Source organism: Kickxella alabastrina (assembly GCF_025024165.1).
Source record: "Kickxella alabastrina strain RSA 675 chromosome Unknown BX661scaffold_2, whole genome shotgun sequence".
NCBI classification, from domain to species: domain Eukaryota; kingdom Fungi; phylum Kickxellomycota; class Kickxellomycetes; order Kickxellales; family Kickxellaceae; genus Kickxella; species Kickxella alabastrina.
In genome coordinates, this window is record NW_026251473.1 from 206,147 (window position 1) to 219,274 (window position 13,128).

Genomic DNA, 13,128 nt, shown 5'->3' on the forward strand with positions numbered 1-13,128 from the left:
ATAACCCTCGGCAAGTTATTAGAAAAACATTTTGCAGGTAATTCTTCACGCAGAGAGATTGGCAGCAGCACCGGCAGAGGCATCATAAGGAGCAATAGCAACAGTACTGACGCCAAATACAGTACCTGCAGTGACAATGGCAACAGTACTATCACCACTGCCTCTGGCCCCTGAACAGCTACCAAAGTCCTCATCCACGACAGTCACCACCATCCTCCGGGCGATGTATATGGTGATGGATAGAAAAGGCAATCGGTATCATAAGAATGCCTGGCGCATCACCAATACGAGGAACCCCATCCGTCGCTTCTTTGCATTAAGGCTGCTCCTCCGCTCACTGCCTGCAACAAACAGACAGCGAGAATGGTACCCCCGACGCATACCCTAAACCAGAGATACGTCTATGCTCCATCGCCTGGCTGTCAGACCAATTGAGACACAGGTCCATTTGTTCATGTGTCCATAATGGGAGCGCGAAATTCTGAATGTGAGAGAGGGCTTTCAATGGGGTTTTTGGGGCCCAGCCGCAGATCACTTGGCTGAAATACTCAACAGCCTCCAGGTGTATCCAGCACCACTAGGTTACATATTGGAGAAACTTAAAATGTGTATGGACGCCCACTATCAGGATAAAGAAACTGGAACCTATATATCAGACATGGCTGGCAGGAGCTGAAAGAAGACATTTGTCATTTTATCAAGCAGTAGAATCTAAAACCTCTAGTATAATTGCCCCCCCCCACAAGAGGCGTTGTTTGGTACGCGCTCAGTGCTTTCTAATTTTTCATTTAATTCGTTTCAAAATAATATTCAATTTTCATCTTGAAATCCAAGTTCTATGAATGTTCGGTGAACGTGAAGAGATAAACACTATGTATATATAATTGTGTCTTGTAAAGGCGCTATGCACTGATGAGATGGGGCAGTACACCTATGTGATATGTGTCACTATGTGACTATAAATTGAGTGTTTGTCTGGCTAAACAACCAAGACTAGCTAACCAGTTGATCACGACCAGCTAATAAAATACAATTGCAAGTTTGCAGAACTACTCGGTTTAAAATATTAAAGCAACAATGGTTGCTACAGCGCACATTTCAATGGCATTGCAAATAATTAGTTTAAAACAGTCTAAATATGTGTTCAAAATTTACATGGTAAAATACTATTTTAATAGATGCATGGTAGTTTCTATTTTTAAGACAAGTGTCATTTTGAGTTTGGCATTTTTAAGTACCTTTGCCAGTTTAGTAGCATCCTTTACAATACTTTGAGAATTTGTTTTTTTTCAGCAGGCTTTCAACAAAAAATTTAGTCAGACAATCTTAGTTCACATTTTGCACATGCTTATTTTCAATATACACAATCCTTGGCAAGCGTTTCAACATTGCCAATAATGTCTCTAGTAATGGACACAGCATTGCAGCAAGAATGTTAGCTCAATCAACAGTCATTTCCCACTCAGAATGCCAATTGGAAAACTGTGGCCAACAGCAAAACTTTCTCTTTGACATCAGGCTTCAAAAAAACCAGCCCTTGTTCTGATGCAAGCGAGACAGCAAGGAACCACCACCTGCATTTGTCCACAGCGTCAAACTCACTCACGCCCCTTTCAAATTCCTTAGCCGTCGACTGTCTGTTGCTATAAAACACAACACTGCCACAGTCCAAATTAATTAATGTGCCAATAACATCCCCGGCCTTCCACTTTTCATTATGCTGATTGCTGTGCTTGCCTAGGGCCAGCGATATTGCAGTCACTGTCGCTGTACCATACATACCATTTGCATATCTGCATGCCGTCATAGGAGATACTCTGGAGATCATACCTGACACTCTCACCACCCTCAGGGAAAACCCTACACTGGTCCAAGCACCATCCGACCTGCATCAGCTGGCCAGTAAACAGGCGCACATGAAAACTGTGCTTGCCACTAGCATTCTCCCAGATATAAGTCGTGACCACGACGGACTCAAAATTCCAGCTTGAGTTCCATACTGTTTTGCCGCTGAGAAGCACAGTAAACGATGGGCACTATGGCAAGTACAACAAGTGGGGCTCATCTGCCAAGGCAGCAACACTATCAGCAATTGCAGCAGCAGCAGAGGATGGCTTGATCCTGAGGTGGGAAAACAAGATATCCGCGGCAGGCACCGGCTTCGGCACCTCTGTGACCTTGCAGTCAATGGCAGTACCGCGCAGCCCTGAGTGGTTCACGACTAGCCCGACATTACCAAAGCTATTGACGCCCTGATCATTACCAGCCGAGGCAAACATATCAGTGCCTGTCTGCCACCCAGCTGCACACCGATCAAGCGTGGGCTGTGCGTAAAATTCGCCAAACTGCGCAACAGTCAGCAGCTCAACCTCAAGGAACTTATCAAAATACTTGGCTGCAGATACTCCGCAGTCATCAAAGCACACGCCCGACCCCTCCAGCAACTGCTGCTGTCTCACCCCAGCTCATCCATAAAGCACTTCTATTGCTCTTCCACATCACCCGCCAAGTCAGCAACCGACATTGGCTCTCAGCGTAGGTACTTAGCCCACATACGCATCCCTGCGGCACAGTGTACACACGTTGATAGCAGCCAAGGCATGCAAATACATGCCATGCAGCACCAGCGCCAGCTCGCAGCCAAGGATGCACATTAGATAGAGCAGGCACTGGATGGTCTCCGGCGACTGCATCCCAAGCCCGGCCACCATCAGTGAGTCTGCCAGCACACCCATCAGCATCTAGAGCATTGGCAGCAGACTGCGCAGCCGCGTGTTGCGCAGCCCCAAGGAGAATCCCCACCGATGCTGGCTGCTCTCAAGTTATTGATATACATCATGTCCAGCCTTCAACCTTTCCTCACTGTGCTGAAGCACAGGTGCTCGCTGCTGATGTCCTCCATGTGAGTTTTATGCTTCTGCGACACCTTCACAGGTCTTCTGCACGCGTGACAGTGCGTGTCGTCTTCCTCACCAACAACCACGTAGTACGACGCAACCACCACATCAACGCCCATATTCACAGCACTGCTCCAGATGCTCAGGCTCTTCATGGGATCTGTGTCCACCCCACACGAGTACTGAATGTAGGCAGCCAGCTGGCCAAGCAACCCCATCTGGAAGTATCCGAGTACGTCAAACACAACAAGCACGCCGGCACCCATCCACATTCCCTGCTGCGCAGCAACAACCTGCATTGCAGAGAACAGCACCAAGGCAGCGTTCATCTGCTGACCCAACCTAGTTCTCTTTGGCACGATCTCACCCAATGCTTTGTCGCTGTCACCGACGGGATAGAACGCCAGCTCCAAAATATTCAAATACATGCACTCCATCTGCCACAGAAGCAGGGCCAGCACATTGCATACAACGTCCCTGGCCTCCACCTGCCCGGCGTACATCAGCGCAACCAGGCCTTTTGCCGCGTAACTCTGCGTTGGACTGCTGCTAGTGCCATTGGCCAATGCCAGTTTGACCCGCTGTACTTTAATTCCGTCGTCAGCCATCAGCAGCTGCAGAAAGCCGCGCGACATCACTGTAGCATTGATGACGGCCATTATGACCAAGATACATGCACCGACTCGGCGTCAGCCATAAGTAGCCTGACACAAATGGTTGCAATCGTCGGACACTTGGCCATCATTGGCGCCACATCAATCGAATGACACAGGGGCAAAATAACGCTGGCCATCTCAGGCATCAGCGTCAGACGGGAGTCTGGCATCAGCGCCTTGGCCACACTGGCCATGGCCTGGGGCAGTGGACTGCGAATAATCTACCGGTGTGGCAATACTGGCATTGACACATGGCTGATCAGCGCTATACTCCAGTAGCGCGCGTCAGCGTCGTCGTCAGAGACAAACATGGCCAACACATGCCACAGATTCTCTGGCTGCATGACCTCCGCCAGTGCAGCCGGCGCCACATCTGTCTCCTGCGTCGTGCACAGGCACCAGAGTGAGCACATAATCGGCTGGTTAGTGTATCCATACTTGCCCGCCGCCAGCCTGCAACACAGCCAGTGCACCAACCCTGGGCTCACTGCCAGATGCGCCTTGCCGACACTTTGCGACACGAACTCATGCAGAAACCCAATGCCCCATAAGGACACGCCCTGGTCATCCTGGCGGACGCACGCGAGGATGGCGTTAACGACGCCCAACTCCAGCAGCTGCACCATCTGCAGATTCGCCACCTCCGTTGCGTTTTCTTCTGCTGCTGGCGGCGGATACGCTGTGAGAAAAGTGCACAGCCACGTGAGGCTCTCCACCAGCATGCGAAAAAGCTCAAGCTCAGCCACTGACTGGCGTGCGACACCGAGCAATGCAGGCAGAGACGCCAGATCGACCACTCACCGGTGGTACTCAGTGCGCAGCGCAAACTGCTTTGCCATGGCCACACATACTGACACAAGCATGGCGTCTGACCACTGCCTCTGCTTGCTGCTGCCTCGAGCCGAGCCATTGGCTGACTGCAAAAGTGCCTCGCTGAGCACCTCAAGAAGCCTGCAGCCGGCTGCCCGCCGCATGTGCCGCTGGCCTGAACCACCCTGCCGACCCGCTGCGGCATCATCACCAGCACCTGGAGTAATACAACTGCCCGCAACCGGCCCTCCTCCTCTGTTCCTGAACTGCCCTGCCCTGATCCTGTGCGACTATCAGCTGCAGCATCTCTCGCCGCATGGCCATATTGAGCACCAGCTCAGATGCAATATCCTGCAGCTTAAAGTTGTCCAAATGCAGCGCCAATTGTGCCAAGGAATTAACCATTTCGGCTGTCTGAATGTCCAGCGCTGCCTCATTGTCCGCACTCCCTTTTGGAAGTATCAGTCCCAGTGTACTAGGCGTGTTGTCGTCGCTTCTTTTGTTGATGTGCGTAGCGGAAATCTAACTCGTACTGCAATTGGTCCAAAAGATGTGAAAGTACCCAGTATGTGCCGAGTGCTGCTCCGACGCTAATTGCGAGGTAGTACCGGCTATCGTCTATGGCAATGAAATACAATATTGAAAGTGTATAAAAAGAAATAATAAAATGTAAAATGTGAATTGTGAATTGGAAAGGAAAGGAAAGGAAAGGAAAAATAAAGCAAATTAAGAAATAAGAAAGAATAACGTTAAATTGAAATCATTTGTGTTGGAATATAGGAACGTTCTATGAACGTGTAGATAAAGTATAATAATATAAAGTATATTTAATAACAAGTGCTATGCACTGTGTGAGGTAAAGAGAAGAGAGTATATTGCTCTGGTTACTGTGTGACTTATTGTTTGTGTGGCTAAACAGCCAAGACTGGTTAATCAGTTGATCGCCATCAACCAATAATTTGGCAAAATAGCAAAAATCGAAAATTATGGATGCAATCAATCTTCAATAAAATTGGTCAATGTGCGAGTTTAAAAGTATCTGTTGTTTACAGCTAAAGTGATCGGTGAAAGGTGATCAGTAGATTGGTAAACAAGAGGTACAGACAAGAGTTTAAAACTTTATTAAACTTGAAGAAAATATGAGTAAAATGTAAATATTTTATTTTTTGCAGTTGATTTTTTGGGTTGTAAAAAGATTTATTAAAAACAAAAAAAACAAAAAAACCTAAAGTGCTAGCTTCTTGAACGACCCAGAATTGATCTCGTCCTCGGCTGGTCGCTTAAGTTGGCCATTATCTTCCTGGAGGAGCTCAATCGCCTTGGGATCCATATACTCGGGAGCAGCGTCCCAGTTAATCTGTCGAACAAATGTGCTGTCTGACCAGAGCCGGTGGCTTATAACCTTGTTTTCTGGTTCAAACAGAAACCGGCGCATTGTACAAATGAGCTTTTTGAGCCTAGCGCTAACACCATCAACACTGAACCCTTTCAGCAAGACAGCATCCTCTTGGATCAAGCCCCACCTTGTGATGGCAAGGGATGGAGAGTCCAAGAATTTGAAGCCCTGAACGTCATCCCTCTTAGTACCAGCTGGGCGCACTGCATCCATAACGACATAGAGAACACTCTCCATGTCGTCAAGGATTCCCCGGATGGGGCTGCTTCTGAGCACGGGAATTCCCATGAAAAGCGGTGTCCCTGTAAATGGGTCCTTGGCCACCTCCACTTGTCCCACTGTTGTTGCATTGAACCCCCACTGCTCGGCAACCTCAATGTGTTTGAGTTAAGTTGGGCCAGTGTCCCTGGCAGCATCCTCAGCAGTGCCCCAGCCAATGACCTTGGCACAGCCCCAGTCAATGACATACACCTTGTTGTTTTTGATGCACACATTCCCTGCCGAGATGTCCCTGTGCAGAACACCAGTGGCATTTGCCTGGGCAAGGCACAGGGTCAGCTGCTTTACAAAGCCAGGAACCAGCTCGGCCTTCTGATTGTCAGTCTTGTCTTTCAGATACTTGGCTATTGGCTGGCCACAGTCCTCCATGAGCACGAACTCCAGCCGGTATCCATTGAGGTTGCTGATGAGCAGGCCACTCGAAAAGATCTCAGGAATACCTTCGACTCGTCTCATGTTGAGAATGGCATATGCGGCACCCTCAGGCAAACAATTGACTGGGGTCCAGGAAAGCTTCAGCACAGCATCATGCAGTCTATTGAATTTCCCCCTGAATAAATGGACATGGTGCCCAACCATGTATGAATAACGCGCTATTGTCTCCTTGATACAAAACAGAGCAGCGCCATCCCTGGCATCCTTGACATCCTTGGAAACCGAGTATAATACTTCGATATTCGGATCGCCTTTGCTCTCCACATCGACTTCCTTCGAAAAAATGAAAGAGTTGGATTCCTCCGAGACATTGCAGAAATGCCCGAAAATGTCAGACTCAAGCGTCAGCAGGAACCAGAACCGCATGAGGCATGTCTGAATTTTTTCAGCTATTTCAGACATCCAACTATCCGTATTAAAGCATAGCTGGCCAAGCTCGATTATGTACAGATTGTCATGATAATATGCGTGAAGCGTCAGGATGTGCCCATGGAGGTAGAAGACAGGCGCAAACGTGCGGCTTGCCTGCTTATCATTGAGCAAATGGCCGTAATCTGCGAGATGACCGCGAGTATCCTCTGGTGCTTCGTCGGGACATACATCTATCTTGGCCTCGAGTATAGCATGAACGCCAGAAATACCATCCGTTTCGTAGCCCAAGTGGTAAAACGCAATGTCTGGCTTATGCGGAGTACTTCGTATAGCATCACTCTGATGGTCTATCGTAATAAGCCTCCAGTCTGGGATTGGGGTTCTACCTGGCGTAATACGTCCATTTGCGACACCAACCGCAGCCTTCATTCCAAGAATAAGCTTTCTTAGATAACCGACCAAAAGAGCTTCGGATTTCAAGTCCTTTAGCACATCTTCGCTATTGCGGAAAATATCGACATGTTCGCCTTTGGCCTTCGTGATCCCGGTGACCTTTACCTGGATATGAGGCGTGGCTGGCAGGAGCTGACAGAGGTTAGTTACACAACTCTGGTCAAGAAAGGTCAAGGGGAGCATGCAAAACAAGCAACAGTGGTTGTAAATGAACTCATAGACAAACAGCACGACCAGTACAAGGGATGGTATAACCTCCAGATCAAACGGGAAATGGGGATCCTTGACGCCTAAGAAATGCCGATTGTTGATGAGGCTTCAATCAACAAACATCCCGAATACCAAATCTGCGACAAGATAAAGACGATGGCATGCCAAAGTGGCCGCAGACAAACAGCAATGAGGACGGCAGATATGCACAGCAGCTATTTGGCCACGATTGATGCTCTAGTTCGCAGATCGAGTGCTTGGGTTTAATTGCACTAACACCCTGGCGGACACTTCTACCGCCAGACAATTAGATACAAGTCTGGACAAATCCCAACCTCACCACCTCTAGAATAAGTTTTGTTATAGGGGGATGTAGCCAAGTGCTGCAATAGAGTCCATGTTGGGCAAGGTGGCACGGTAGGCAATCGATATTAATCATTAATTTTAGTTTGTGTTTTTTACTTATTTTATATTTTGCATAATGCATCTATTTTCTCTCTTTTCCTGGCCTCTTGTATCTCGCTTCTTGCAATACAACCATAGTGATCAGATAGGGCTGGCATTCCATGTCGACAGGATTATGGTGGTCAACAGCTTTGGAGGGTTGAGGAAGTATTTCCCAAACACAGACGCACTCCACAGACTGGCCGTATGAGAGATATACTGCGCGCATGCCGAGCTTTCAATGGATGACATCAACTTCACATCAGATGCCATGTTTAGTCGCTGGAAATTCTTAGTAATGGGCCGTATCGTACAGGACTTTCACCACTCCATTTCACATCTCAAGGTTATTTGCACATTTAAGGACCGCTGGACAACGGGTGCTGTGCCAGTGGTTCCAGTTTGATCCGGGTGAAGAAGAGCTTACCGGCACACCTACGTTCTCCAACACTCTAGCCTAGGACAGCCGTCCTCAATTACCACGCACAACGCAATTCCCCCGCATTTGAATATCAGCGCCAATGTCCCTTTAATGGCTATACAAGCAGCACCGCCACCCAATGCAAGGGAATTATTGTGAACTCGTCATGTAGTTTTTTTTTGCTTTATTGAGCTTTTATAATATAATTCGCACTAAGATACTGTGTCAAAAATTCATGTTTACTCTGTTTCTCATTTTAAAAATAAATGATGTTAAATATTAAATAGAATGCATAATTGCCGACTGGTTGTGTTTTTACACTCATTTGGTTAAATGATCAATTGAATCAAGTAAAAAAATACTAGAATAAAACTTTTTTATTTAAAAGCCCAGCATGGACATGATAATGTAACCGACTGAGATAATGACAAAGTAAGCGACAACACTGGAGGGAATGCCGGCCTTGAAGAAATCCATAGTGGACAAGTACGGATTGCCCAGAGTATCCTCGAGCATAATGGCGTTCATATTGGGGAATCCTGAGACCGGCAAGCCCATAGCACCTGAGGCCATCAAGGCCGATCCCATGACCAGCAGCCGACTATGAGGCTCGGGCAATCTAGCACCGACCTCAGCCACAATGGGCAATATAATCAAAGACCCCACGGTGTGAGAAATAAACGTGCAGCAGACCAGGATCAGACCGCAGAACACACACATAACAGCGAATAAGGGGAACCCATCAACGAAGAGTTCAATGCGGGCAGCCAGCTCGTGCAACAGACCGCTAGAGTCCACAGCACGGCCCAGCGCTATGCCGCCCATGGCTAGGATAACGACGGTCCACAAAAAGTTGTTGAAATCCTCCTTGCCCAAAATCTTCGGGAACCCGAACAACAGCACCAACGGGACAATGGCCACAATGCCCATGTCGCCGACCAAAAAGGCCAATTTAGACTCGAAACACCACAGGAGTATGGTCAAGAGAGTGACTGCACATACGTAGACCTGGCGCCTATTGAGCCGCTCGCTGGTAAAGCGCGTCTGATGTATGGACGGTGTGGTCTTGTGCGGGCGGTAGACAGCAAGCAGAAGCGCCCAAATGCCCAGGTCGCACAGGATGCACACAGGGATGGACACGGCAAACCACTGGAACCATGAGGGTGGCGGGTGCATAGTATTGATTGCTATGATGTTCTGAGGTGACGAGATGGGCGACGCCATGCCGCCGACATTCGACGCCAGCGCAATACCCATGATCAGGCAGGGCGCAAAAGTGCTGCCATTGGGCAGGGTGCGCAGGATCGGACGGATCAGCGAGAAGCACAGGACAGGCGCGGCGACGTTGGATATCCACATGCTTGCAAAAGTAGCGACGAGCATGTTGGCCAAGAGCACTGTTTTTGGGCTAGTGCCGGCCTTGCTGAGAATCCACGAGGCAATGATTCGCGCGACATCATGCTTGCTCAGAGCCGCGGCCAACGTAAAACCACCAAGTAGGAGCATAATGACGGACGAGAACATGGCCGAAAATACAGCCTTGGACGCATCTCCAGCAGATAGCTGCGCGTGCGCCTTTTCCGGCGACCGCATGACGCCCAGCATGACGGTCAAAAAGGGCACAAGCAGGGCAGTGACGTGCAGCGGCAGTGACTCGGTAGCCCACAATAGCGACACGTAGATAAGCATGGCCCAGCACCGCTGTTGCTCGACACCATCAAACACGGGCACAGCCCAGACAACAAAGAACAAGGCGGTGCAAGCGAGCAGGCGCAGAATCTGTTTCTGTGTGTTGGTTATTCTGCGCGGCTTCAACGTCGGGATAGTGTCTCCGCCGGCTCGCTCCAGGTCCGGCGACTGCACCCCTACGGCATTGACCATGCGCTCGTTGGCAATCATATCACGCCACACTGTGTTGCGCTCCCACACGACCTCCTCGCGCAAACACTTCTTGAGCTCATGCAGGGCCTCATCGATGCTGCCCAGACCCGAGACCAGCCCAAATGAGTAGGCCATTGCCTCCAGGTGCTCGTGCAACCGGTTCTGCGCCTCAGCAGTGAACGGGTATGCGTTCCTGACAGTCTCGGCCATGTACTCCTCGCGCAGCTCAGAGCCAGTCACCTTGTCATACTTTTTAGTAATCTTGTTGAACCCTGTGTAGTTCAGTTGCGCGTAGGACCGCAGGTCGTGTAGTAGAATAAAGAGGTTGCGCGCCTTGCGCCGGATGTCCTTGCGCGTAAAGTCCGTGCCATTGAAACTCATCGTGCGCCGGTGGTGGGGCGTACTGGTGCGGGGGCCATGCATCGAAGAAGGCCGTTCGCGGAACTCCATGGCAGCGGCCTCGCTGGGCGCGCGCGTATGGTCGTCGTGGTCCAGCGGGATGTACGCGTTAGTAACATTCTCTGGCGACATCGACTCGAGATCCAGCGAGCTTGCACGGTGGTGGTTGGTAAGCAGGTGATCGCTAACATTTTCGTCGTTGTCCCGTTCTACCGGTTGTTGTGGCCGCGACGGCCCAGCCTGTGGCGACGCGCTGCGCAGGGGCTGGGTAGCGTTGCTGACGTTGATAGTTGAGAGCTTGCGAAATAAATTGAGCGAGCTCCGGCGTTCCAGCGTCGGGTGGATGTCCAGGATGGCAACATCCCTTTCAATCTCGTCGGCCTCGGCGAAAAGCTCCGCCTCCTTGCGCTGGTAGAAGCGCTCGATCTTTGCCAGCTCGCTGTTGAGCAGGGGTGCAAATGTGGCGTAGGCCTGTGTTTGTGGGCCGAGCAGATTACTGCTCTCGTCTGACCCTGGCATCCGAGATGCATTGTGCTGCTGCGATTGAGGCGGCGGCGCCGGGTTATTGGCAATCACGTCGCGCTCGATGACATAAAGGCGCTTTTTCAAACCGGAATAACTACTCGAGTGCGTCATTTCGACAAACAAACATTAATAAGTATCGATTGTTTTTAGTTTTAGCAAACACAATAGCAAACAAACAAAAACGCAGGCAACGGTTTGGCTTTTGAGCGAGACATAAATGTGGCCGTATCACAGCCAGAGCCAACAACTCGGCATACAAACATCTGTCTTGCTCTCTCCCCTGAGAAAATATAGGTGGAAATCACCCAAGTGTAGCTTACTCTAAGTAATACGGCGCCCAGTCGGGCACGGCATTGAACTGGAGGGCGCTAGAAAACTTCATTTTTTGAATTCAGTCATACGCCCAAAAAGAGATAAAAATTGTTGCGAAATTCAGTCTACAATAATAAAGTGGTGTGGTAAAGGTACAAAAGGAAAGAAACAAAAGAGAGAGAAAGAGAGGTGGGCGGGGGTAGTGGTAAATTTTTTAGACATGGCAAGATAAAATAAGAGGGGGAGGGGGGTAGGCCAGAATATGGAAAATAACGCCGAGCCAGCTTTTAAAAATTTCCGAGGCGCCGTGTCAGCTTCCAATTTTTGAAAAAGAACAATTTTTTCATGTGCGGAGAGCGTCACACTTATCTCTTCGTATTTATATTATTTTTTGTTTATTCTGGCGCCGCGCTAAATACTCACATCACATGGGTTTATAATGCACATCTTGGTACCAATCGATTTCACACATGCAAAAGAAGTGCTTGTTTTGTTTGCAAGGTTGGTGACATTTGATTGGATGGACGCACTTAAAGTCACCTTTTGAATGCTCGGGTGACCACGCCAAATTTTCAAGTTCCCGTACGCCGTGTGAGTAGAAGCGGATTTCAAAGAAAGCAACGATTAAACAGCGCGCGGAGAGAGAAAATGGATCCATTCGGATTAAACAGCGCGCAAACTCGCACTTTCGCTTTCCCATATACCACTTGCTTCCAATAACGCCATACCATATGATGGAAAACCGCCTTTTTTAAGTCAGCCAGCCGATATTTATTCTTTATCAGCACCATCATCAATTGCACGCACGCACACACAACATAAAATAGAGCATGACTGAATTCGAAAACTACATTGAGTACGAACTGGACATTTCGCGCGCCAACAAGTCGCCAGTCCGCGTGCTCCAGGACCCCACAGGCGTCGGGCGATGCGGCGTCGGATCCACCGTCTGGGACGCCGGCCTTGTCCTAGCCAAGTACCTTGACAAGCAGACACAAGACGGCACACTCTCACTATCAGGTAAAACTGTCCTAGAACTGGGCTCTGGCACTGGACTTGTGGGCCTCGCCCTTGCCAAACTGCAGCCCGCCTGCACCGTGATTTTATCAGACAAGAGCGAGCTTGTGCCACTGCTCGAGCGCAACATATCTTTGAACTGCGCTCAGCCGAATACCACGGCGGTGTGTCTTGATTGGTGCGATCCGGAGTCTGGGAGCGATGTGGGCCCGGTGGATATGATTTTGGTCTCGGATGGTGTTTGGGCGAGCGAGCTGCATACACCGTTGGCCGAGACGCTCGGGAGGCTGGCCGGGGAGCATACGAGGGTGATTTTGGCGTTTGAGTCGAGGAATTTCGAGGAAGAGGCTATGTTTGTTGCACTGTGGAGCCAAAAGTTCCGATTCCACGATATCAAGCCACAGGACCAGCACCCGGTGATGCAGAGTGAGGACATTTTCCTCTTTGAGGGCCAGCGCAAATAAGACTGACTGGCTTTCCTTGGACCATTTGCAGCAAGCAGTGAAATCCAAGAGGGCGTGTGGGTGCTGTGATTGGCTGGGGCTGCGCTTAAAATGTCCGTGCAACTAAAAAAAGATTAAGTGACTCAGATGTTAGCAAACGCGATTTTAAAGATACTAC

At 49.4% G+C, this 13,128-nt stretch overlaps 5 protein-coding genes across 5 annotated transcripts; 2 read left to right on the forward strand and 3 right to left on the reverse strand.

The window, feature by feature from the left end:
- Positions 1–1,601: 1,601 nt before the first annotated feature.
- BX661DRAFT_176554 (uncharacterized protein) lies at positions 1,602–2,124 on the reverse strand. Its single transcript, XM_051534368.1, has one exon. The coding sequence runs from the start codon at positions 1,890–1,892 to the stop codon at positions 1,716–1,718; it is 177 nt and encodes a 58-aa protein (XP_051394446.1). The 5' UTR covers positions 1,893–2,124; the 3' UTR covers positions 1,602–1,715.
- A 1,639-nt stretch (positions 2,125–3,763) lies between these two features.
- On the forward strand, positions 3,764–5,054 carry BX661DRAFT_49052 (uncharacterized protein). The gene has a single exon (XM_051539199.1). The coding sequence runs from the start codon at positions 3,863–3,865 to the stop codon at positions 4,955–4,957; it is 1,095 nt and encodes a 364-aa protein (XP_051394447.1). The 5' UTR covers positions 3,764–3,862; the 3' UTR covers positions 4,958–5,054.
- Positions 5,055–5,817: 763 nt separating this feature from the next.
- BX661DRAFT_176562 (uncharacterized protein) lies at positions 5,818–6,164 on the reverse strand (the record flags this gene model as incomplete). The annotated part of the gene is made up of 1 exon (XM_051534369.1): positions 5,818–6,164. A coding segment is annotated over one exon (186 nt), but the record flags the coding sequence as incomplete, so codon positions are not given.
- Positions 6,165–8,754: 2,590 nt separating this feature from the next.
- On the reverse strand, positions 8,755–11,560 carry BX661DRAFT_192853 (SPX domain-containing protein; the record flags this gene model as incomplete). The annotated part of the gene is made up of 3 exons (XM_051537737.1): positions 8,755–10,602; positions 10,771–11,272; positions 11,499–11,560. The coding sequence occupies 3 exons, from the start codon at positions 11,558–11,560 to the stop codon at positions 8,755–8,757; spliced, it is 2,412 nt and encodes an 803-aa protein (XP_051394449.1).
- Positions 11,561–12,320: 760 nt separating this feature from the next.
- Positions 12,321–12,971, forward strand: BX661DRAFT_168463 (putative methyltransferase-domain-containing protein; the record flags this gene model as incomplete). The annotated part of the gene is made up of 1 exon (XM_051533435.1): positions 12,321–12,971. One exon carries the CDS (start codon positions 12,321–12,323, stop codon positions 12,969–12,971), a length of 651 nt encoding a protein of 216 aa, XP_051394450.1.
- Positions 12,972–13,128: the final 157 nt, after the last annotated feature.